This window comes from Oryctolagus cuniculus, chromosome 8 (genome assembly GCF_964237555.1).
Source record: "Oryctolagus cuniculus chromosome 8, mOryCun1.1, whole genome shotgun sequence".
Taxonomy (NCBI): Eukaryota; Metazoa; Chordata; class Mammalia; order Lagomorpha; family Leporidae; genus Oryctolagus; species Oryctolagus cuniculus.
Window position 1 is genome coordinate 107,960,933 of NC_091439.1, and position 24,881 is coordinate 107,985,813.

At 51.0% G+C, this 24,881-nt stretch overlaps 1 protein-coding gene and 1 long non-coding RNA gene across 3 annotated transcripts in view; one reads left to right on the top strand and one right to left on the bottom strand.

Moving 5' to 3' along the window:
* The first annotated feature begins 1,246 nt into the window (after positions 1-1,246).
* LOC138843563 (uncharacterized) lies at positions 1,247-12,561 on the top strand. The gene is made up of 3 exons (XR_011378467.1): positions 1,247-6,549; positions 10,273-10,587; positions 12,296-12,561. It is a non-coding gene; the product is annotated as an uncharacterized lncRNA (long non-coding RNA).
* Positions 12,562-17,269: 4,708 nt separating this feature from the next.
* SPMAP2L (sperm microtubule associated protein 2 like) overlaps positions 17,270-24,881 on the bottom strand; it is a 45,295-nt gene continuing 37,683 nt past the window's right edge. For both annotated transcript variants that reach the window (XM_008267821.3, XM_008267820.3), the window contains 3 exons: positions 21,330-21,461; positions 19,845-20,020; positions 17,270-17,619 (listed from right to left, as the gene is read on the bottom strand). In XM_008267821.3, the coding sequence (XP_008266043.2) occupies positions 17,505-17,619; positions 19,845-20,020; positions 21,330-21,461 (423 nt within the window). In that variant the 3' untranslated portion in view covers positions 17,270-17,504. The remainder of the gene's footprint in view (positions 17,620-19,844; positions 20,021-21,329; positions 21,462-24,881) is intronic.

Here is a 24,881-nt window from a genome sequence, read left to right on the forward strand (position 1 = left end):
GACATCTCTTCTGATGTCTAAATGAATAGGCCAAATGCCCCCACCCCCGGAATAGCATTTTGAAATAAGAGTGGGGGTTCCATCCCTTTTCTCTCTGTAAGACTCCTTTCCCCTCCTTCTTTCCCAGCAGGCTCTGGCCTTGTTCCCTTGGGGGAGAAACAAGCAAGGAAGAAAATAGATATTGCTGGAAGGTGTTTTTTATGATTTATTTATGTATTTGAAAGTCAGAGTTACATAGAGAGAGAAGGAGAGGCAGAGGCAGAGAGAGCGAGGTCTTCCATCTGCTGGTTCACTCCCCAGTTGGCCGCAACAGCCAGAGCAGCGCCGATCCAAAGCCAGGAGTCAGGAGCTTCTTCCGGGTCTCCCACACTGGTGCAGGGCCCCAAGGACTTGGGCCATCCTCTACTGCTTTCCCAGGCCACAGCAGAGAGCTGGATCAGAAGTGGAGCAGCCAGGTTTCCAACAGGCGCCCGCAAGGGATGCTGGCACTGCAACTTTACCCACTACACCACAGCGCCGGCCCCTGAAAGGTGGTTTGCTCCATGTTCTGAAAGCTCAAGCCAGGAGCTGGCATTGTGTTGCAGCAGATTAAGCCACTGCCTGAGATGCCAGCCTCCCACATGAGTGCCCGTTTGAGTCCTGGCTGTCCACTTCTATTCCAGGCCCCTGCTAATGTGCCTGGGAGGCAGCAGAAGGTGGCTCAAGTCTTGGGTCCCTGCCACCCACATGGGAGACCCAGATGGAGTTCCAGGCTCCTGGCTCAGCCCTCAGCTCAGCCAGCCAGGCTGCCTGGCCCTTTGGAGAGTAAACCAGCAGATGGAAGATCTCTCTCTCTCTCTCTCTCTCTAACTCTGCCTTTCAAATAAATAAAAAAAATTTAAGCCTCAGCTCTCAGGGAATCCTAGGGCTGGGGCCTCATGGAGATTAGAGAATGAGAATCAACCCCGGACTGCAAGGAGTTTTGCACAGGTAGGGGTGGGAAGGTGCTCCCAAACCGGTGAGCAGAAAGAACCATGCCTGGCCTTGTGGTGCGGTCCCTGCTGAGGAAACACCCCAGGGAGAAGAGGGCCATGTCTGGCAGAGAGGATCAGGGCTCCCTTGCCCGAGTCTCCTGCGGCACAGAGCTGGAACACAGGACGGGCAAACAGGTCTGAGCAGTGACCCGTGTGGAGCAGGCCCCAGGGAGCCTCCCGATCACCGCCCCCCCCCCCCAAGCCCTACCACCCAGCGTCTTGGCACCTGGAAGCTCCTGGAAACCCGAAAGCTGTGAGGCTGTTTTTCCCCTCTGGTGGGTGGGAAAAGCTCAACCTCTGAGAGCAGCAGAGTGATGAAGAACCAAGTCCTGCTTTTCACAGACTGAGGACACACGCGGCCCTGGGTCTGCAGGAGGCTGGGGTCTGACGGTGGCGAGCCAGTCTGGAGTCTCCCGGATCGCAGGAGTGCAAGGTTGGCTTCTGTGGCTGAGCCAGAGCTGTGGGTTCTGCCAGAGCCCCGTGTGTGACACCTCCAATCATGCAGTGGTTCTTAGACAAGTCCCCTGAGAGTTGGCACGACACGTAAATGCCCTCATGCATGTTCATTGACACGGTGAATCCTATGGTGAGAATTGCTAAGATACCGTATTTCAATAATAAATATATTGAGGGAGATTTGGGATTTTCCTGTAAAGGGCAACCCTGCTTCCTCTGAAGGAGGCATCGGGTGCTCCCAAGGGTCACTCCGATGAGAAAGCTCACTTGGGCAATGGGTGCCAGCTATTTTTCCTGCTCTCCTTTGGTTCATGATCCCCATGCCTTTGCAAAATAAACAACGCAGCTTCATGCAAAGTACACTCAGACCCCAGGGCGTGTTTGAGCCTGATCCCTGGTGGGTGATGCAAGCTTCCTCAGGAATGCACTGTGCGGCAGCTCCTCCACCGATTTCCTTTTTAAAAATAAACAGACTTTTCATTAGCAAACAACATAGAGTTCTCGTAAACCCCCTTCCCCGTTTCTCCTCCTGGTGACATTGGTGTGGTGACATCGGTGAACTATCTTGATTCATTATTAACCCATGGCTCACACTGGGGCACATGCTTCGTGTTGTACATCCCATGGCTTCGGACGAATGTGCGGTGACATGTCCCCAGCACTGCTGTGTCTCACGGAGCAGTGTCACTGTGCTCCACCTGTCCACTCTCCTCCCTCAGCCCCTGGGCCCCGGAAACCATCCCAATTTGCTTTTCTTTAATCACACAAACAACTCAAGAGAAAATGAATATGAGTGCCATTTACATCCATAGGCAAGCTTATGTATTTCCATAGCTGTACTAACTGAACACGGTGATTTGAATTGTTTTCAATTGCTTCGTAGATCCATTTCCATGTACGAGCCTGGTCTACACACTCAGCGTCACTAATCTTGCCATGATCTTCAAGAAAGAATGACTTAACAGTTGCCGGGATCTTTCAGGATGAATTAATTGCCCTCCAGCTATGGAGATGTTTGTTCAAGTTCTCGTTCTTTAACATAAACAGTTGATGCTGGCATACAATTTGATTTTTTTCACTTGTGAACTCACTGGTATCAGACATTTGTCCAGTATCTTATACAGCCATCCTCCTCCAGGGAACATGTCCTGGAGAGCTGTCATCATTCAAGACTCGTTTTTTTCCGTAGTCATAAATAAAAGTATAAGGGATATATTTCTAGAGTGGAAAAAACCTGTGATTATTGGGGTACATTTTTGCTTTCGTGTTTGAACAGTATTTTTCCTTTCCCCATAGACTGTCTCCTAAAGTGGAGCGGTGCCAGACAACGCGTGCAGCCAGGTACCCAGGCCCTAGACTTCAGTTCAAGAAAGTAATATGGGATAAGCAGCCAGTAGCTAGTGTAGGTCTGAACAAGCTGGGCGTCACAAGCCCCTGTGTGTAATTCTATTCTACTTGTCAATTCAAATGCCCCCTTTCCCAGGATACACTGGCTGCATCCGGGACCTAAGTGGGGAATGCCAGGAAAATATGGATATTTGGAACTGGTGGAGGCGCCATAAAATTCCCAGGCGGCTTCACGCCTCTAGAGCTACTGCCCACTACCGAATATAAGGGGCCAACAGCAGGGGAGGAACTCTGTCTCTGTCTCTGACCAGGGACCACAGCTGGAGGGGCACAGGTGCAATCTTCCTGAGCCCCTCCCCCCCACCCCTCCTTCCTTCCTTTGAGCTATCCTCAGGCCAGTTGCCCACTCAAGAGCCTGGAGTAAAAATCAATACAACCGTGGAGCCGGTGTTATGGTGTGATGGGTTGGACCGCTGCCTGCCATACCAGCATCCCATAGGGACACGGGTTCATGTCCTGCTCCCTGCTAATGGCCAGGGAAGGGCAGCAGAGGATGGCTCAAGTGTTTGAGCCCTGCTACCCACGTGAGAGACCCGGATGGGGCCTCTGGCTCCTGGGCTACAGCCTGGCCCAGGACTGGCCGTGCAGCCATTTGGGGAGTGAACCAGTGGGTGGAAGATCTCTGTCTCTCCATCCCTCCCTATAACACTGGCTTTCAAATTAAATAAATCGTTTTAAAAATTAATATAACCACACCCACATCAAAAGAATTCAGCAGCAAGTCAGAGATAGCGAAGAGCACACAGCAAGCCTTCCTTTGCAAGAGCAGGGCTCCACACGTCACAGACAGAACAGAGCACGCTGGGAGAGGAGTGGCGCGCTTTCTGAGCCGTGTTTAACATTATACATGAGTCATTCAGTGAAAGGGGAGGTGCGTCCTAATCAAGGGATGGAATATTCACGCTTTTTCTGGGAGAAGGTGGAGATTTCCCAGAATCTAGCTGCTACCCCCTTTCACTCCTTGTATGGTCCCATGTCTCCCATCATGGCAGCTGGCAGGTGCATCACATGGCGTGCTAAGGTATTACAATGAGTGGATAATGCGCTGTCGGTCCATCTGTTACTGGAGAAGGCAGGGTCCTTGTCTTCGTGCAAGAAGGAATTCATGCATGAGACAGAGAGCAATGGAAAGCAAAGTAGCAAGGTTTATTAGGATAGGGACATCTGTAAGAACGGATGGGCACCTCTCCAGACAGGACCTGAGAGAGTGCCTAGTGCACATTTAGGCTGGGGTTTTTAAGGGGATGGGTCTTGCCTTCCCACCTTTTCTCTCCCCCTCTCCTTCTTCTCCTCCCAAACAAAGGACTTGTTGGGTGTAAATACGAAAAATTCCTTTCTGAGTTTTTCCCCCTGAAGTTACCAGACAGGGGAAGCCTGCCTGGCGTCGCCCTGCCTTAGAGGAAGGATGCTTATCGGGTGGAAGGGGCAGGACCCCCTGGAAGGTCATCAGGATCCAGGTGGGACTTTGAAGTGCTGATACTGGGCCGGCCCTGCGGCTCAATAGGCTAATCCTCTGCCTTGCAGCGCCGGCACCCCGGGTTCTAGTCCCGGTAGGGGCGCTGGATTCTGTCCCGGTTGCCCCTCTTCCAGGCCAGCTCTCTGCTGTGGCCCGGGAGTGCAGTGGAGGATGGCCCAAGTCCTTGGGCCCTGCATCCCATGGGAGACCAGGAGAAGCACCTGGCTCCTGCCTTTGGATCAGTGTGGTGCGCCGGCCGCGGCCACCATTGGAGGGTGAACCAACGGCAAAAGGAAGACCTTTCTCTCTGTCTCTCTCTCTCTCACTGTCCACTCTGCCTGTCAAAAAAAGAAAGAAAGAAAAGAAAAAAAAAAGAGAAGAAGTGCAGATACTGGGCTGCACTTGGAAGGTTACCGGGTGGAAGGGGCAGGACCCCCTGGAAGGTCACCAGGATCTGGGAAGGACTCTGAAGTACAAGATGCTGGGCTTCTGGGGTTCCTCAGTGGGTGCTGGTCTTCAGGCCTTTCTCAGACACACATAGGCTCAATTTCTGACTTCCTGGCTCAATTTCTGACTTCCTGGCTCAATTTCTGACTTCCTACCTAACATATCCGGGTCAGCCTCAGCCCTGCCCCAACTGGAATGAGAGAAAGGCTCTTTATCTTCAGAGCCCGGGGAACCGAGCCCACATCCCCTGTGCCTTGGACAGCAGGAAGCACCAGGTGGCTCAGCCGCTCCCACTGACTCCAGCCTCGTGAGCTTCTTGGCGCTATTTTATCATAGCCAACTTGGATCTGGACGTCTTTTCAGTCCTAGTTCTACCAACAGCATCACATCGATGACATTTTTATAGGATTTATAAAACTTTGAAGTGCTAGTCATGGTAAATACTGGAATAGCAGTGTAATAAACAAACCGCCTGTAGGATTTCGGATGTCTTCAAATAGTCGTGGTTCTCCTGACACTGTGAATCGCTGGCCACAAGGGCACCCAGCAGGAAGAGACTTTTCCAGGCCTTTCCTTGTCCATTTTTACATCGCACCGCTTTGATTCACAGAAATCGAACGTTCTGGGACATTCTGGGAATGCAGCCCGCAGCCGCTGCCTGTAAACTGGAGCTCTCCTTATCTGATCAACAACAAAGCTATCTCCTTTGGAATGTAAACTGGAGGAGCTAGAAAACCCATCTAGGCAGGTTTCGCTCTGGCTGTGCAAGAAGCCACTGATTCGCGGGCTTTCTGCCGGAAAGTTTCTTTACAGAGATGGTTGGCAAGGCTGCGACCCCGGGGTCTGCCGAGGCTCCGGGGGTCTGCTGTTTCCCGTGCACATCTTGCAACCTTGCTGCTCCAGGGAGCGGCTCTGACACAGCTGTTTTGCTGCTCGAGGGAGCGGCTCTGACAGCTGTTTCCCAGCCAACGTCTTGCCTTCCTTTAGGTAACTGCAGATGCTACAGAACCCCCGGCGGCCAGCACGGCTGTGTGTCCGTGGTGGCTGCGTCCGTGCTGCTTGTAATTCTCCTCCAGTCACCCTTCCAGACCGCACGTGTCAAGGCGTGTGTGCTTCCTACTGGTTGCAGGAGTCCCTTGTGTGTTTTGGAGATCAATCTCTTCTCAGATATGTGCTTTGCAAACACGGATGGCCCTCTATGTTCCGATCACACCAACCATGGATTGAAAATATTTGGAAAGCCAATTGCCTCTGTGGTGGACATATGGGGACTTTGCCTGTTATTATTCCCTAAGGAATACGGTGCACCCACCATTTGCACAGCCTTCACCTTATCCTAGCTGTTACGAGTAATCTAGAGAGGATTGAAAGCGCACAGGAGACCGTACGGTGGCTTTTGTGCAAATGCTGCGCCACTTTATGCAGGGGGCTACAGCTTCTGAGGAGTTTGGTGACTGCAGGGGGTCCAGGACCAATCCCCAGCCCCCCTCCGTGGATCCTGAGGGCCAACTGTGTTTTCACCCAGTTTCCTTTGCTGTGCACAAGCTCTTTAGTTTGGTGTTAATCCCGCTTACTTACCTTTACCAAGATGAGGGAAAACCTACACGTCTACAAGAGAAGAATGGGCCTGTACCGACGAAAGAATGTTTTCATCACAAACGAAGACAATCCTGCCACGTCGTGACCTGGGCGGACATGCTGGGGACATCACGCTGAGTGACGGAAATCAGCCACGGGACGACAGATGCTGCATGGTCCCACTTACAAGAGGTATGGAAAGGAGACTCATAGACCCAGTGAGCCGGACGGAGGCCGTGAGGTGTCGGGGAGGAGGGCGGGAGTCCCTTGTCAATCAAGATGAGCCAGCTCCAAGGAGCTGCTTGGGCGCCAGTGCCCCTGCAGGCGGCAGCAAGGTGCACAGAGAACTGATCTCCTGTCCAGTGCTCCCACCACAGCAACGTTTTAGACCAGCGCAGGGAAATAGGCAAAGGAAACCCACTTGACATAGACCACCCGACCTGGCTTTGAGAGCTGGAGAGGGGGATCTTGAGAGAGGGAGGTCGGCCACCTCCTGGAACATTCCACAGTGCATCTCAAGGCAGACAGCCCTGGAGTGCTTCTGGCGTGGGAAGTTCTCCCTGTGGTCCACAGAGCCCTGGCTCCTGGCTATTTCTTGGACCTCTCTCCCCAGTGATCGCTTAGCGCCAGAGGGGAGGAGAAAGAACTGAGGGATTTGGTCCACACTGTAAGACAGCACACATCTCCTAGGAGGCGGTGAGCTGCACAGCCCACACTCGCTGTTTGCTCACTTGCTCCGAGGGGCAGGGACCACACCCTGGGCAGGGAGCACCTTGGGTGACTGCATCTGGAGATGGAGCCCTAAAGAGGTAAACAAGGGGAACTGAGATCGCTAGGGTACACCCTAATCTGATGACTGGTGCCCTAATAAGAGGAGACGGAGCCACAGATGCGTGCACGGTAGGCAGACAACATGACACCCATGGCCAAGGAGAGAGACCTCAGAAAGCAATAACAGCCCGTTCTTTTATCTCAGACTTCTGGCATGCAAGGGAATAGATGTCTACCGTTGGGGCGCTAGCAAGCCAACCGCACCGCATCAGCAGCATAAGCAATACCCCGGAGCACCTTAGAACTGCTCACTCGAGCCCCACCCACACCAACTGAATCACCACCCTGGGGGCCAAAGCAAGACCCATCTCCCCACCGCGCAGCTAAGCCTCACTTTCCGTCATGCCCCAGACACCGTGATACTTTCCTGGAGGCCACCATGTGCGCTGCAGCCCCACCTCCTGTGGTCATTCAACCAGGCCCTACCCCAGCACCACCCCGATCCTATCCTCACCTGGAGATGTTTTCTTTTAAAGATTTAGTTTATTTGAAAGTCAGAGTTACAGAGAGAGTGAAAGACAGAGAGCTCTTATGTCCGCTGGTTTGCTCCCCAGATGGCCACAACCGCCAAGGCTGGGTCAGGCTGGAGCGAGGAGCTTCATACAGGATCTCCCAAGTGGGTGGCGGGGTGCCTGAACACTTGGGTCATTGTGGGCTTCTTTTCTCACCTGGAGATTATGAGTCAATTGGTCAAGGGTTGCCAGGTGGACCTGGCTCAGTTATAACGTTAGATCTCTGTTGCCTATTAGATGCAGGCAGGCCTGATTTCCCCAGCATGGTGAAAGCCCAGAAGAGATGGTCAAGACAGGTTCCTTGGGAGAAACTGAGGCAGTTTCCTGGTTCGTGTCCCAGCCACTCTGCTTCCAATCCCACTTTCCTGCTAATGCTCATCCTGGAATGTTGCTGTGGATTTGTTCTGAGAGGAGGAGCGTGGTGGGGGCAAGAGGCATGGAGTTACCACACAGACACTGGGAGACTGGTGAAAGCAGACCAGAGGCGAGCAGCCTGCGGACTCGTTTATTTCAGTTGGTACGGCAGCTTATATAGCCAAGGCAGCCAATCCGGTCAATGGGTGGTTTATGCCCTAACCAATCACAGCCTGTTGCCAGGCAGGCTCTGTTGCCAGGTGGTTTCCCAGGGGGTTTCCGAAGCCATTCCTGAGTAACTGATGCTTGCTTGGCAGCGGCCATCTTGGCATGGCCTTCTCATTTCCACCACACTGGAAGGTAACAGGTGGTGGCTCAAATGCTGGGTTTTCTGCCATACATGTAGGAGATCCACATGGAGTTCCTGGCTTCCAGCTTTGGCCTGGCTGTTTTTGGGATCTAAGGAGTGAACCTGCAGATGAAAGACCTCTGTCTCTCTTTCAAATAAAATGACAATAAATATTTTTTGAAAGTTAAGTTTATTTTGGTACAAAAATGTATTTTGAGATCCAGGCACATGAAGGGTCTTCCAAAAGTTTATGGGTGATGCAGATCATTGAAAAACCATGCATGAATTGCAGAAGGCTTTGCACCAAAATAATTTTTTTAATTCCATTTTCCACAAACTAGAATGTCTAGGCTGGATTCATTCTCTAGAGATGAAAACCATCCCTTCCTCCACCTGCGGATCCGCAGGGAAGCACGAACGCTGAGGGGCTTAGGGCACCTTCATGACTCCAGCAGCTGGAGAGAGACTCGAGCGCTATGGCTCGGGCGCTGCCGTCCCTTTGCCTTGCATAGTGCTGGGTCTGCACAAGGCCCCTTTAAGCACAGCCTACAGGGTCTCCTAAGGGGTTAGTAAAGCTTGCAACCTGAGCTTCCACACCCCCTTTAGGATTTTAGGAACAACTCCATGACCAGATGCGTGTGCCTGTAAGATTGAAGGAGGCACCACTGCTGCTGGTGTTGGCATTTTAGAAACGAAAGAGCCAGCTAGAGCCGGAGCTGGTGGATGACAGTTCTGGAGGTGGAAGGTTACGCATCAGGAAACCGACAGGACAGATTGGCTAGGGCCGGGAGAGCAACATCAATGGTGACCATCGCTGGTATCTGTCACGTACCACGCTGCACACAGAACATTCCATTCACTGCCGAGTGCAATCACTCAACAGTGCTGGGATCAGTTCAGAGGGCGTGACCCTAAGCCATCTGCACGCACAGTGTGTACTGACTACATGAGCACTGCGGTTACTTTTCCTCCGCCTTTAGGATGATGGCTTTTGGGAACATTCCAGGAAGACATAAAGTTGCAAATAATCTTGATTGTTCTTGCCTTGAAAGTGCTCCCCTTGCAGTGTCTAGCAGTCCCCTGCTCAGTCTTCAAAGATTTATTTTATGTATTTGAAAAGCAGAGTTTCAATGTGAGAGAGAGAGAAAGAGAGAGAGGTCTTCCCTTTGCTGGCTTACTCCCCAAAGGACCATAACGGCTGGGGCTGGGTCAGGTTGAAGCCGGGAACCAGAAGCTTCCCATGTGGGTGCAGGGGCCCAAGCACTTGAGCCGTCCTCTGCCGCTTTCCCAGTTGCATCAGCAGGAGCTGGATGGGAAGTGGAGCAGCCAGGACTCGAACCGGTGCTCACATGCGATGCAGATGGCACAGGTGGTGTCTTAATCTGCTATCCCACAACACCAACCTCCTCCTCTCACTCTTCCCAGTCTTAACCAAGTCTTCCCCTCGAAATGCCTGCCTTGGCCCAGACCCCCCAAACTTACAACCACCCCGTACTGCCCTCCCTTTTACTGCACACTGCAGAGTCCTGGGCCAGGCAGAGGCTCCCTGACCTCACTGAGCTACACACTTGGCTTTGCCTGCCCACCAGCTCTCAGATGGTGGCACTTGATGGCATTTGTGTTACCTCCACTTCACAGGTGAGAAACACTGAGGCCCAGAGAGGTGTTAATGTATCTGAAGATACACAGTTGGTCAATGGCAGGTGCAGGCTTCAGGTCCTGCCATTCTACCTGCAGAACGTACACTTGTGGTCACGTGTCCACACCACCTCCCTGGGAATGTGAACACTCCACCCATGGTCAGCATGGGGCCATAACTCTGGCTCAGCCAGAACTTTGAATGTCTCCCACCCTATTCCTTATTTCCAGTGTGCTGAAGCCAAGAAGGTGGTACTTTCCGACTCTTCAAGCCACAGGGCAGCCCTGCCTGCTCAGATCTTTACCCAGGAAGCACTGTGCTACCTGAATCTGTGACTCTTGTCTTCGAAGTCCACCTCCTGAGCTGGAGCCACAGCCACCTGCTCACTGCCACACATGCCTGCTGTCTGGGGGTGACTCTCCCCACTCCACACTGAATGCCAGCTGCTCCCTGTCCCAGCCTGCCACCAGCCCTGCCTTGCAACACCGCCCAGGATGCCCAACATCCTGGACAACCACGCCTTGGCATGAGGGAGCAGCAGGCAGGTACGTGCTGGTACTGGGTGGGGCACGGTTCCCTCTGGCAGCCCTTCCCCGACGGAAATGGAAAATCCACACCAGCTCTGGAAGAATGAGTGTCTTCAGGCTACTTGTTGCAAGTCACCACTGCCAGGGGTGGCTATGGGCCATGGCCTCTTCGCATAACCTGGTGGAAGCACAGGCCTCAGGAAGGAGAGGGGGCAGATGGGCAAGGTAAGGGGCTCAGGCTGCGGTGACAGGCACAGTCCCCCCCTCAATGCATGCAGGCTGCTCATGGCCCACGAGGGGTCACTTGGGTTGAAGTCTGCTGGGGGTTGGTCCACAGGAGTTGCTGGGGGCTAACAGGACCTCACTGAAGGAGATGCACCTGCTCTCAACAGTCCAAAGCCAAGGATGCACTCAGAAAGCCCGGGAGGTCAGTTGGCGGCTGGCACAACTTCTTTCCTGGTCCAGCATTGGTCCAGCGCTGCCCTTTAGCCTGCTGGTCTACCGCTGCGTGACCATTGCTGAATAATAACCAACCATGGGGGCTGGAATATGGCACCATGAAAGAGGAAGCTTGTGGTGCACAGACAGAAAGCACGCACGGAGGGTTCTCTGCCTTCCCTCTGCTCACCTAAAAGCAGGACATGGATTTATGAAGACAGAAGGTATCCCACGCCCATTTCCACCACCGAGAGCCCTGAAGACAACTTGGGATGCTTATGGGTTTGGAAAGGACACCAGCCCCTGAGAGCAGAGCTGCTCTAACTGTTCTCTGCCTTCTTCCAGCTGTCAGACCCTGGGGACTCAGCCAAATTCACAGTTTATGTTTTTTTAAAGATTTATTTATTTGAAAGGAAGAGACAGATTTTTCCATCTACTAATTCACTCCCCAAATGGCCGCAATGGCCAGGGCTGGGCCAACTCAAAGCCAGGAACCTGGAACTCCATTCAGGTCTCCCTCGTGAGTAGCAGGGCCCAAGCACTTGGGCCATCCTCTGCTGCTTTCCCAAGTGCGTGAGCAGGGAGCTGCACTGGAAGTGGAGCAGCCGGGACTCAAACTGGCGCTTCAGGAAGGGATGCCAGTGTTGCAGGCAGCTGCTTGGTGCACTGCGGGGTAACTCCAGCCCTGACATTTATAGTCCTTAGTTGAAGATGTTACACAAGTTGAACTTCAAAGCCACCTGTTTGAGAATTACTCATCCTCTTGGTGGGGGGGGGAGGGTCTCTCACACAGATAGAAACCTATGTGTTACAAAACTTCTCGGGGCCAGCACTGTGGCGTAGCAGGTAAAGCTGCCACCTGCAGCACCAGCATCCCATATGGGTGCTGGTTCAAGGCCTGGCTGCTCCTCTTGTGATCCAGCTCTCTACTGTGGCCTGGGAAAGCAGTAGATGATGGCCCAAGTCCTTGGACCTCTGCACCCATGTGAGAGGCCCTGAAAAAGCTCCTGGATCCTGGCTTCAGATCAGCCCAGCTCCTGCCAGTGTTGCAGCCATTTGGGGAGTGAACCAGCGAATAGAAGACTTCTCTCTCTCTCTCTCTCTCTCTCTCTCTCTCTCTACCTCTGCCTCTCTGTAACTCTGACTTTCAAATAAATAAATAAATCTTAAAGAAAAAAAAAACTCCTGGGGTGGCCTTGGGGTTCAATGGATTATGCCACCACTTAGGACAACCACACTCCACACCAGGGCACCAGTTTCAGTCTTGGTTCCTCTGCTTCCCATTCAGCTTCCTGTTAATGCACCTGGAAGGCAGCAGCAGATGGCCCAAGTGCTTGAGTATCTGCCACCCACGTGGGAGACCCAGATGGAGTTCCCGGCTTCTGGCTTCAGCCTGGCCCAGCCCCAGGTATTGCGGCCATTTGGAGAGTGAGCACACGAATGGAAGATCTCTTTTGCTATCTCTCTCTCTCTCTCTACCTCTCTCATCCTCCCTTCCTTTCCCCCTCCCTTCTTCCTTCTCTCTGCCTTTCAAATAAAATAAATCTTTAAAAAGAACCCTCATTTCTTTTTCTCTTGTTAAAGTGTCTTTTGCTAAAGGAATCTGTTTTAGCCAAGAACCTACGAAAATTAAAGGAAAAAGCGTATTTCTTCCCCTGAAAAATGAATCCCAGACATCAAAACAGCATCCATTTGTTTCTGGTCAGTTGTGTGGGTTAGCTGAAAGAAAGGCCAGTGTTCTGCTCTCCCGTGGATGCACTGAGCACAGGGTTAGCTGGGGGCTAGGCTCCGAGGGGCCGTGAGAAGGTGGGGCCTCCCCCGAGAGGGGTCTTTCCTGGAGGCTGTGTTTCTTCCCCAGGGGCAAGATCAGAAGCTGCAAGGCTTCCCGCATCGGTGAAGGCTCGTCTTTGTGGAAATGAGCCCAGGCCACCGAAATGAGGACGTCCAGAGGTTACTTACTCAGAGGGAGGGAGCCGGCCACCACCACCTGCGTGGGACAGAGACTCGGGGCAGCTGGGGGAGTGGGGAAGCGACATTGCAGGAGGCGGTGCAGGTAGACTGTGGAAGGGCTCTGATTAGAGGTCGCTGGGGAAGTTGGAGGGGACGAACTAGGACAACGGCATCTCATGTGAGTGGCTCAGGGAACATCTTCGGCTTTCTCCGGTAGGTCCTGAGTTAGATGGACAGGCTAAAAATAGCCCCCAGTGAAGGACCCTGCTGATCAAATCCTGATCATTCCAGGACGACCTCCGTGGAGGCTGTGGTTTGGCTGCCTGGCCTGGTTACTGCAGAGGTTGTAGGGCACACTCTTACCACCACACGTGGCCTGGCTATTGTCCACTTGTATATTCCGGCTCTTACTTTCTCAGTCCACTCAGGTGCTATGAGAAACACTGCTGACTGAGGAAACTGGAATAATTTATTTGTCACAGTTCGAGAGATGGAGAGGTCCAGGGTTAAGGGGCTGGCGGCTTCAGTGATTGGTCTGGGCTTGCCCTCTGCATCAAGGTGGCGCCTTCTTGCTGCATTCTGAGATGGTGGAAGGGAGAGACCGGCTCCCTCAAACCCTGTCATAAGGCACAGACCCATTCATGAGAACAGGGTCCTCAATGACTTAACCTCCTAAAGTTTCGCGCCTCAATATTGTCGCACTGGGGATTTGGTTTCAACATGGATTTGGGAAGGACACCAACTTGGAAACCATGGCACTACCTATCCCGTTCCATAATCTAGAAACTCAGGAATTATCTTTTTTCCTTCTTCCCCTTCCCAGATCCAACCCTCCACCTAATCCTGCAAACACACTCCCCACCAATCCCTCTCAAGTCTGTCACCACTTCCATCTGCACCTTGGCCAAACCAAACAGTTCCTAACGCGGCCCACTTACCCGCACTGAGCCCCGTTTATGTGCCAGAGTAGTATCTGCAAAAGGCAACTCTGTTATCCTTAGGCTTCAATTACTGAATAGCTTCCCACTGGTTTTGGAATGAAGACGAAACTCCTTACTTGACCCCCAGTGCCCGGCGTGGCCTGGCACCCACTCTTCAGCCTCCTCTAGCCTTGCACAATTCCTTTATTCTCTCCATCTGAACCCCCCTGGCTGCCTTGCTGTCCCCAGTGCATCACTCCAGCTGCCACAAGGGGTTTACTGCGAGGCCATCAGCAGCTCCTGAGTCAAAAAAAGTAATGGAGACCAGGGAAGGAGTTAGGAAACCCCAAGGATTCAGCTGGTAAGGAGCAAAAGAAAGTCTCACCAGGGCACCATAATGGGGGAAACTCACACCCCTTATCCTTGCATTATTCTACTTAAGACCCCAAGTCCCAAGGGACACTGCATGGACTTAGCTGGCCTGGGTCACCTGCTCATCCTGGGCCAGCACACCTTGAGTAAAAATCCCAATGAAGCATTCAACAATGAGAAGTTAATCCCGCGGAAGAAAACCAGGAGTCCTTACAGGAGGAGGAATGGAGGCTGGACGTGAGCTGCGTTTCGGTGACCTCGAAGGCATTTCCGTGCGTCTCTGCTAGTTGGTCCTACCCAGCTTTCAGATTCCAGCCTAATTGTTCCTTCAATACAAGGGGACTTCAAAAGGTTGTGGGTGTGGGAAATTAGAATTAAAAAACAAAAACCATGAACTCTTATTTCCCCACCTACACTCTCAAGTTCAAGATCCTTTGATGCCAAGGGATGACACCAGCCATTTAGTCCATCTCTAAACCCCCAGGCATCCTGGGGGCATAGCCAAGTCATGCAGTCTTGTTTACATCATTAGCTGAAGAAAAGTGGGCGCCCTTTCCAAGATTTTTTAAGAGTAGGAAACAAAACAGGTCAGAAGCAGCCAGATCAACACTGTCAGGTGGCTGCCCGATGACCTCCCACTGAAGCTCTCACAGCGTCTCAAACTTGTCTTTGTTCGAGAGAGAAAGGAGCAGCAAAAGGCTGTGCTGGAGACGGACCGTCTGAGGCTTTCCCAGACACTTCTCTGATAAAACCTTGGCCGGCTTTCACAAAACAGTCTCATGGTAAGCAGATGGTGTCACTCTGCAGCTGCCAGAGGTCAACCAGCAAACTACCTTGACCATCACACACACAAAATGCCGCTGTGGCCTTTGCTTTGGGCCAGCCCACTCTGGCTTTGAACGGGCCACGTCCGCCTCCGGGTGGTCATGGCTTTGACCGTGCTGCACTTTCAGGATCATCCTGGGAAAGCCATGCTGCTTCTCCCGTTATTCTATAACTTATGATTTTTATTTAAGAATATTTATGTATAATAAATCATGCTTCGGGACCATGATCCCATTGGTCTGAAATTTCCATTGAACATTCTGTTCTTGTCTGTGGCTGATCAGGGCACAATTCTGGCACCCATTAAGCTGAAAGCTTTCTCTATGTTCTTTGGTCAGAATTGTGTAAGCTGAACCAACCGAGATTTCTACAGCACTAGCAATGGTTTCTGCTGTTAGTCATTGGTCTTCATCCCTTAGGGCACCAGCAAGGTTAATGTGGATGCCCTGCTATCGCAGGCTACATGGTGATGTGGCTGGCACCTCCTCTCTTCAAGTCCGTTATCCATTTGGAAAATGCTGATTTCTTTGGGACAATGTTTCCCTAAACTTTTTGTAAAGCATCAGTGATTCCACCATTTTCCCACCCAAGTTTGCCATCAATTGGATGTTTATTGTTGCTTCAATTTTAGCAGAAGCCGGTTGCTGTGAGAGGGACTCATTTCAAACTGCTGTCTTATCCTTCCTAGTGTCTCAGACGAGATCCTGTTCATGCATGTTGAACAACTTAGTACAAGCTCATTTTTCAGGTGCAAAATAGTTTAAACACATGCACAGTTTTTTTCATACATACCTTTCCCATGAACCTTTTGAAAACCCTTCGTGCTACTTCTTAGCACTTGCCTCGACTCTCATTTGGCATTTATCTGTGATGGCTGAGTTGGACTCCTCTCCCCTGGCAGGCTGCAGAGACCACGAGAGCAGACTTTATCACTCTGGCTCTCTAAGGAGCCCCCAGGGCTCTGCACACTGCCTGGCAAGGCAACGACGCTCAGCCAAGGTTCATTCAATGTAAAAACCCATATTGATAAATTATGAATTATGAGATGAATTACGGCACTCCCCGCCCCAGGAGGCAGAGTTGAGGTTTAAAAGGACATTTGTTTTTCAAATCCATACTTTATTATATACATTTCTCATCTAATCTTTACAACAATGCAGTGGGAACCCACTTGGTACATAAAAAGGTGAGGCATGAGGAGTTGAGGACCTTTGCTTACTCATATCTTGGCGGTGGGCACTCGGCAGGTGGTGAAGACGCTGTTGGAACCCCAACATCCCATGCCAGAGTGCATGGATTCAAGTCTGCTGAGTGCTCAGCCTGGGAGGTAGCAGGTGATGGCTCAAGTAGTTGGGTCTTTGCCTCCCACATGGGAGAACCATAGTGAGTTCTGGGCTCCTGGCTTCAGCCTGGCCCAGTCTTAATTGTTGCAGGCATTTGGAGAGTGAACCAATGGATGGGAAATCTGCCAGTCTGCCTCCCTCTTTCTTTTTCTCTCTCTACTTTTCAAATAAAATAAATAAGTGAATGAATTAAAACATTATTTTATTTTAAAAAAATCCCAATTCTGGTTAAGGATCCACGAAGGATACAAACTCAGGTCAGATTCTAAAACTCAAGTTCAAAGCTACAGCGTAGTAGAATCTGTCCATGACACGGAAGCCTGAAGGAGAGAACTCATTCATCTGTGAAGCTGGCTTTCAAGTTAAGTTCCCATTCATGGAAATACAGATATACCTCTGTAAAAATGAGCACAATTCATAAAACACTGATGCATGGAGACAAATACAAACTCTGGATAGACGCGATGTTTGAATGAGCACTCAGAGAGCAGGAGCTGTGTGTTACCATTCTACTCTCTGTTATTCACAGAAGTCAACTCTGAGCACGAGGGAGGAACAGAGATTGGTGGGCTTGTGATGAATTAAAGCAAGCTGCTCCCTAAACCTCAGCTACAGGCTACAAAACTCATTTCAATGTATCCAAAAAGATTTCACCATTCAGCAGTTTTTCTCCCTAGGTGATAAGGGGAGTTTGCAAAGGAATTCAAGGACTGGTCTCTGCTCCCAGGTGGCAGGACCAGCCACTGGGGAAGGAAAGAGCAAACCGCACAAATACCTGGAAAAGTGTTCCTCCTGCCAGCCGTGGCCAGCGGGCAGGCAAGGTGCTCGTAAGGACACAGGGTGACCAGCAGACTCTCTTCTTCTCTTTTATTGCATGCTGGAGGCTCCAGAGTTGGCTAAAGACATGGTGACGGCTAACAGTAGCAATTGCTACCTGCCCATCACCAGGGTGTTCCCTGGAGGCCCCAGTTCTGGGGAGGGGGACGAGTTGGGGGTATGGATCTGCCCACACCAGAGCAGGGAACTAAGGTATCCACTATGCGTTCTAGATAGGTGACCAGTGTCCGGCTGCTGCGGCTTTCTGCTGTTAACGTGCAAGCGGCTGTGCCAGCTCCTGGACTCTGGCAGAACACTGTGCTTTCAAGGCCTTGGGCTTGACTTTAAAGACATCTGGATCGTAGTAGACAATGTGCATGGGAGACCTGGAATGGGGAAAAGAGGTCAACTTGAAATGAGGTGCACAGAAACAGAACTGATGTGTCCCCACTCCCAGCGTGCGCCTGGCACTTGACACCCTATTTTGGTTTTCACGACCCCCAGTGGACAGACAAGGAGAGAAGGCTCAGAAAAGTTAGAAGAATGATTGATGGGGGCTGGTGTCGTGGCACACAAGATAAGACACCACCTACAATGCTGGCATTCCGCGTGCGCACCAGTTACAGTCCTGGCAGCTCCACTTCCAATCTAGCTCCCTGCTAATGCACCTGGGAAGGTAGCGAGGATGGCCCAAGTATTTGGAGCCCTGCCACCCATGTGGGAGACCTGGCTAGAGTTTCGGGCTCCTGGCTTCAGCCTGGCCCAGACCTGGCCATTACAGCCATTTGCAGAATAAACCAGAGGAAGGAAGTCTCTCTCTCTCTCTCTCTCTCTCTCTCTCTCTTTGTGTGTGTGTGTGTGTCTAACCACCTTTCAAATAAATAAATCTTAACCAAAAAAAAAAAAAAAAAGGATGCTCTATGTCCAAATCCAGATTTGCATGTCTTTCTGATTCTACAGCTTTTGCTCTTTGGACAGCAATTAAATTCTGGAAGTTGGCCGGCGCCGCGGCTCACTAGGCTAATCCTCCGCCTTGCGGCGCCGGCACACCGGGTTCTAGTCCCGGTCGGGGCGCCGGATTCTGTCCCGGTTGCCCCTCTTCCAGGCCAGCTCTCTGCTGTGGCCCGGGAGTGCAGTGGAGGATGGCCCAGGTGCTTGGGCCCTGCACCCCATGGAGACCAGGAAAAGCACCTGGCTCCTGGCTCCTGCCATCGGATCAGCGCTGTGCGCCGGCCGCAGCGCGCCGGCCGCGGCGGCCATTGGAGGGTGAACCAACGGCAAAGGAAGACCTTTCTCTCTGTCTCTCTCTCTCACTGTCCACTCTGCCTATCAAAAAAATAAAATAAAATAAAAATTAAAAAAAAATATATATTTAAAAAAAAAAAATTCTGGAAGTTCCTCCATCATTTTGGCAAGGTTAAAACAAGCCCCCTCGGGCGCACTGGGGGGAAAGCACACCTTTGAAATGCACCTTCTGGGAACCCCACTGCCCCTTCCCTTCCTCAGCCCGCAGAGTGTGGCAGGAGCTTTCACGGTGAACCTTATTTTGCTCAAGGACAAGCACGTGATGACATTTAAAAAAGACTTCGTAAGAACCAACACATCTCCTTTTCCCTGAGCTCAAGACCTCCACAGCTTCTCCTGCCTCAACTAGGTTTTCCCGATGATGCTCAAATGGGGGAAATCAATTGTTATCTTCTGGAGGTAACAAAATGAGGTGAGGTCCAGGCAAGTGAAGAGGTCCCTTCTCCCTTCCCCCCCAAAAAATAACAACCGGAAGAAGAGGCACTTTCTTCCTTGTTAAGCATATTTCCTTATTTATTTGAAATGGGTCATACGTGTGCATGATGCAAAAATATTGAAAAAACACAAAAGCCTAGTTAATGAGAAACAAGTCTTGCTCCTGTTGCTGGCTTGGGCATACACTTTTTTTTTTTTTTTTCATTTGACAGGTAGAGTTATAGACAGTGAGAGAGACAGAGAGAAAGGTCTTCCTTCCGTTGGTTCACCCCCCCAAATGGCCGCCACGGCCGGCGCTGTGCTGATCTGAAGCCAGGAGCCAGGTGCTTCCTCCTGGTCTCCCATGCGGGTGCAGGGGCCCAAGCACTTGGGCCATCCTCCACTGCCTTCCTGGGCCACAGCAGAGAGCTGGCCTGGAAAAGGAGCCACCGGGACTAGAACCAGCACCCATACGGGATGTCGGCACCGCAGGCGGAGGATTAGCCAAGTGCGCCACGGCGCCGGCCCCCAGGCATATACTTCTGAGTCGCCGTGGGCACAGGCAGACACACGCACAGTTGCCGTCTTACACAGTCTCTGTGTGTTACGTATTCTGCTCTGTAGTTCATTTTACTTACCAAGATGTTGCATAAATCATCCCTCACTGACTGCTAGAGCTAATCTCAACACCCAGCCCCTAACCCTGTGATGCTAGGCTTCTGTTTCTGGTGATAAGACCACGGCTTTGCCATAGTAACATAACAAGGGAGGCAGATGTTTCAGAACTCATCTGTGCTTCTACTACTCTTTCTGCTGGTCCTGCAGGCCACCCTTCTCCCTCTCCCTGCAACCCCAGCCCTCCCTGTAACGCTCCGGCCTGAAATTCACATACCGGGTGTTTGGATTAGTCAGTTCTTGAATTCTGGGCGATACTTTTGGATGAATAGCGGCATACGACACTGGCCAGCAGGCGTCACGAGCAGGTAGGTAATCTTGGTGAAGGGGCTTGGACTTAGCCAGAGCTATTATTCGAGGGCTGGCTGTGGCAAGCAAGGCGGCGGGGGCTACCTAGGGTGGGAACAGACACACAGAAATAAGACCCCAAACTTTGCCACTTCTCCCCGTCCCTACGGCTGCACCCCTGCTGGAGTCACCACCTCTCCTGGGTTATTCGGTAGACTCCCCAGTCTCCCTGCTCCCACACGCACCCTGCGCCATCCGGCCTCACCGGTGCCGTCCCACCTGCTCATCACAACAGTACTTCCCAGCTCAGGTCAGACCACATCACTCCCAGGCCTCCATCCTGCCTGTGTGGCTGCTCGGTCTGCTCACAGCGACTCACAATCTCCTCCTGGTGGTCCCCAAGCCCCCAGGGGACCTGCCGGCTGCCCCCTCCCCCATCCCTTCTGCCTCAGGACCCTTGCACTTGCTAGCCCTGCCTCCCTCAGCCTCGGCTCTTTCGTGTTTGCCAGGAGCTGGACTCGGCTCTGGCACACAACTAGTGTGGACCCGATGGTCTCGCTTTGAAAACCACACAGGCCCGACTGCCTTTGTGCTGTGTTGCTTCATTGGAGAAATTTGAAGGAGGACACAGCTCCTAGCCTTTGCTCTCGTTCAGAGTTAGGGCTCGCACCTTGCTCTGCGCACGTCCCAGAAGTCTGTCTTTCTGCCTGGCATCACTCTGTCCAAAGGACTTCTATTTGGGGCTTTTAAACCCCCAGGTAATCACTGTGCATCCCAGCCTGGGGACTTCTGCTCCTGGCTTGGCTGACTTCTTATTCCTTCAGCTCCAAGCTTCCCTCCTTAGAGCAGTGTTTCCTGACGACCACAGCTCACTCGCTGCCTATTTTACCATCCCCACGGCACCTGCCACTCCCCGACTCTGTCTTACCTAGCGACTTAACTCATCGCTTATCTCCCTTTGGGGACACAGAGCTCCCTTTTGTTCGCTGGGAACGGAGCCTGGCACCCAGTAGGCACTCAAACACAGTCACAGCTCGCTTCATAAGGGGACCCGTCCTAGAAGGGCTTCTTGGCCAGCTTTGCCATTGTGGGAATGCCAGAGTTCCTTCCACATCGAACATGGCTACAACATCTCTCCGAGACACAGTCCTACGGGCCCAGTGCCACACATCTGCGGTGACTGAGACACCACGCAACACATGACCGCCCAAGGCTCAGGAAGGCAGGCCCAGCGTCAGAGCTGGCGTCATGAGGCTGCCATTTGAACCCAGCTCGGCTGACCCAGGGTCCAGGCTGTTGCCCTCAACGCCTCTGCCCTTCTCCGTATCACGGAGCTGAGTCTTCCTTCCTGCCGCAGGCCTGTGGAGGCAAAATGGTACCCTGGGATCAAGCAGAAAGTGAGTGGGGGGCTTACCGGGCGGATGGGCCTTTCATTTCTTTCCCTTTCATAGCACAGACCCTCCAACTTCATCCTTGGGTGGGCCAGGTCTATGATTCTTGGAGTTGCAACAGCGTTCAGGGTAGACACTGATATCTTGGTATTAATCTAGGGGAGAAAAGGAGAGCAGTAGCTGTAAACAGCAAATGACAGACAGGGTCAAGTTCACGATGACAAAGCAGGGTCTGCCGTGTGGACAAGGCCGTCCAGCAGAGAGGGTAAGACTCTTACAGGAACCCCAGCCACGGCTTCCTCAGGCGAGACTGGATCCCAGCCCAGCGTCTCGGGAGCTGAACTGTCAGCGCTGTGGAGGAAAGACAAGGGCTGCTGTGGCTAGCAGCGTGCTGACGTGGGCAGTGACAAGCTCAGCCCGGCCCCTGAGATCATCAGTGGGAAGCGTCTCGTCTATCTTTATATTAGTCTCGCCCTTTGCAACCTGGGACTTGGCATCTGCAAAACTCACATACAGTGGATTCAGGGCGCTTTCTTCCAGCTGACGTAGATGGGAAAAGAAACCAAACCCCAGGGGGAGAAAGGTTCCACCAGGCCCCAAGTCATTCCTCACTGTTGTACCTGAAAAGTCATCCAAATTCCATGACTTTTTCTTTCAATGACTTGCACTCAAAAGTACCAATAGCCCTTGGAAGGGAATACAGCAAATAACTGGGAATATAAAGTAAGGCTTTAACAATGGATGGAAAATAACACATGAGGCCTTTTTCTAAATCCTTCTTGTGTTGTTGCAAGAAGGCTTTTGCGTGGATTCATTCATGATGAGCATCGTTTTTGTTTCCATTTTACTAATGGAAAAACAAGGCGCCGTGAGATTCAGTCTCCTGTTTAGGTTCACCTTCTTAGTAAAGGCAGAGCTGGCATTCAAACCAAGGTTCCTGCCTGTAGGGACAACACCGTGAAGGACTGGGTAAGCATTCTGAGAATTTCTTAGGAAAACAGGTTTGTGTCTTATCGGGCTCTGGGAACATGCAAGCACTATGTGACAACCACTGCCTTAAGTTAAAGCTTATAATTTAAATGGAATAATCAACGCATCACATAAATATTTCTCAATTATGTTATGTAAGACACAACAAAGAAAATAAAGCACAACTTCTTCCTTAACCAGTGTAGCTGCCGACTTAGAAGAAGCCACAATCTACAGGCAAGTGATTAAGATTACTTGATACCTGGAAGAGGCAGTAAACAAAACGTTTAGGGGTGTCAGAGGAGAGGTGGGAGACCTCTGGAGGGATCCTCTTTTCAAGGATAAAAAGATGTTGGACTGGACCCTGAAAGAAGTCAAATTTTGACAAAGAAAGGGAGGGTGAAAGACAGGGAGGACTGGGGCCGGTGCTGTGGCATGGCAGGTAAAGTCACTGCCTGCAGCACCTGTATCTCATATGGGCACCAGCTCAAGTCCCAGCTGCCCCACTTCTGATCCAGCTCTCTGCTATGGCCTGGGAGAACAGTGAAAGTTGGCCCAAGTCCTTGGGCCCCTGCATCCACGTGGGAGACCTGGATGAAGCTCCTGGCTGCTGGCTTCAGATCAGCCCAGCTCCGGCCATTGCGGCATTTGGGGAGTGAACCAGAGGATGGAAGACCTCTGTCTGTCTCTCTCCCTCTCTCAATCTCTGTAACTCTGCCTCTCAAATAAACAAAAACAAATCCTTTAAAAAATTGCAATGATTTAAGTAAAGTGATAACTGCAAAGGAATAGATTAACATAATAAAATAGAGGACTTGGCAACGTCTCATGTTTTTCCCATGATCTAGATCCCCTTTGCATTCTTAAAAGTGACTGAGAGCTGGAGCCAGCACCGTGGCTCACTTGGCTAATCCTCCGCCTGCAGCGCCAACATCCCATATGGGTGCCGGGTTCTAGTCCCGGTGGCTCCTCTTCCAGTCCAGCTCTCTGCTGTGGCCCAGGAGAGCAGTGGAGGATGGCCCAAGTGCTTGGGCCCCTGCACCCACATGGGAGACCAGGAGGAAGAACCTGCTCCTGGCTTTGGATCAGCGCAGCTCCGGCCATTGCAGCCATTTGGGTGGTGAACCAACGGAAGGAAGGCCTTTCTCTCTCTCTCTCTCTCTCTCTCTCTCTCTCTTTCTCTCACTGCTCTGTCAAATTAAAAAAAAGTGATTGAGAGCGCCTAAAGATAGACATATTTTTAAATGATTACATCTAAAATAATAATTAACTAATTAAATGTTAATATAGATACTTTATGATGAGTAACCATATTTCCTGGAACAAAACGTGCTTTTGAGAGGGGAACAAGTTTTACATTTCTGCAAATCCCCTTAATGTCTCTCCGGTTTAAGAGAATAATCTTGGTTGAAGCATGAAGAAAATGCAGCCCCACACAGATATGCAGTTAGAAGAGAGAAGCGTGTTCTAACAGCCTCCTCAGATTAAGTGTGGAAGTCGATCTTTGATGCTACAATAAAAATGGACGAACTAGAGTTTATGAGAGACCCGGATTGAGCTCAGGATCTCGGCTTCCACACGGCCCAGCTCTAGTTATTTCAGGCATCTGGGGAGTGAACCAGGGGACGCAAGATCTCCTTCTCTCTCTCTCTCTCTCTCTCTCTCTCTCTCTCTCTCGATCTCTCTCTCTCTTTCTCTTTGCTTTGTAAATAAAATGAAATTTTTTTCAAATAAAATAATAAAAATAAAACAAAAGCCATGTGCATATTTGTAAGAACTTGGTCAGTTACAGTAACAACCTTATATCTGGTTTGTGTATGACTGAGGAACTGATGGAGAATTATGACATTAAACTGAAATTTTAAGTCCATGCTCATTCTAAGAATGATTTATAAAACTTTAGCTTCACCATATTTATAAGTTTAACATAGTAAATGCTGAATACATATTTAGTATTTGACAACATTCTGCTTGCTGACATAGATGTTTGAAGAAAAGCACTTAAAATCAAATGTAATATTTCTACAAATGGAGTTTAAATTGGTTGAAGGTATTTAATTAGCCAAGTTTGGAAATCAAACCAAGCATTAGGATTCTTAAAAATTAACTCTTACATGGGGCTGGCGCTGTGGCAAGCTGGGTAACGCCCTGGCCTGAAGCACCAGCATCCCCTATCGGCGCCAGTTCTAGTCCCAGCTGCTCCACTTCCAATCCAGCTCTCTGCTGTGGCCTGGGAAAGCAGTAGAAGATGGCCCAAGTGCTTGGGCCCCTGCACCCGCGTGGGAGACCCGGAAGAAGCTCCTGGCTCCTGGCTTTGGATCAGCACAGCTCCGGCCCTTGAGGCCATCTGGGGAGTGAACCATCAGACAGAAGACCTCTCTCTCTCTCTTTCTCTCTCTGCCTCTCCTCTCTCTGTGTAACTCTGACTTTCAAATAAATAGATAAATCTTTAAAAAAATTAACTCTTATAAACTGTTAAAATTATAAGCAAAATAATGAAGTTCCAAGTTGAACTTAAAAGCCTAAGAAAACATTAACTTTCAAATGGGACTGTCATTTAAATTGAGAACATACCCCCCTCTGAAGAGCCTTTTCTACACACAGAG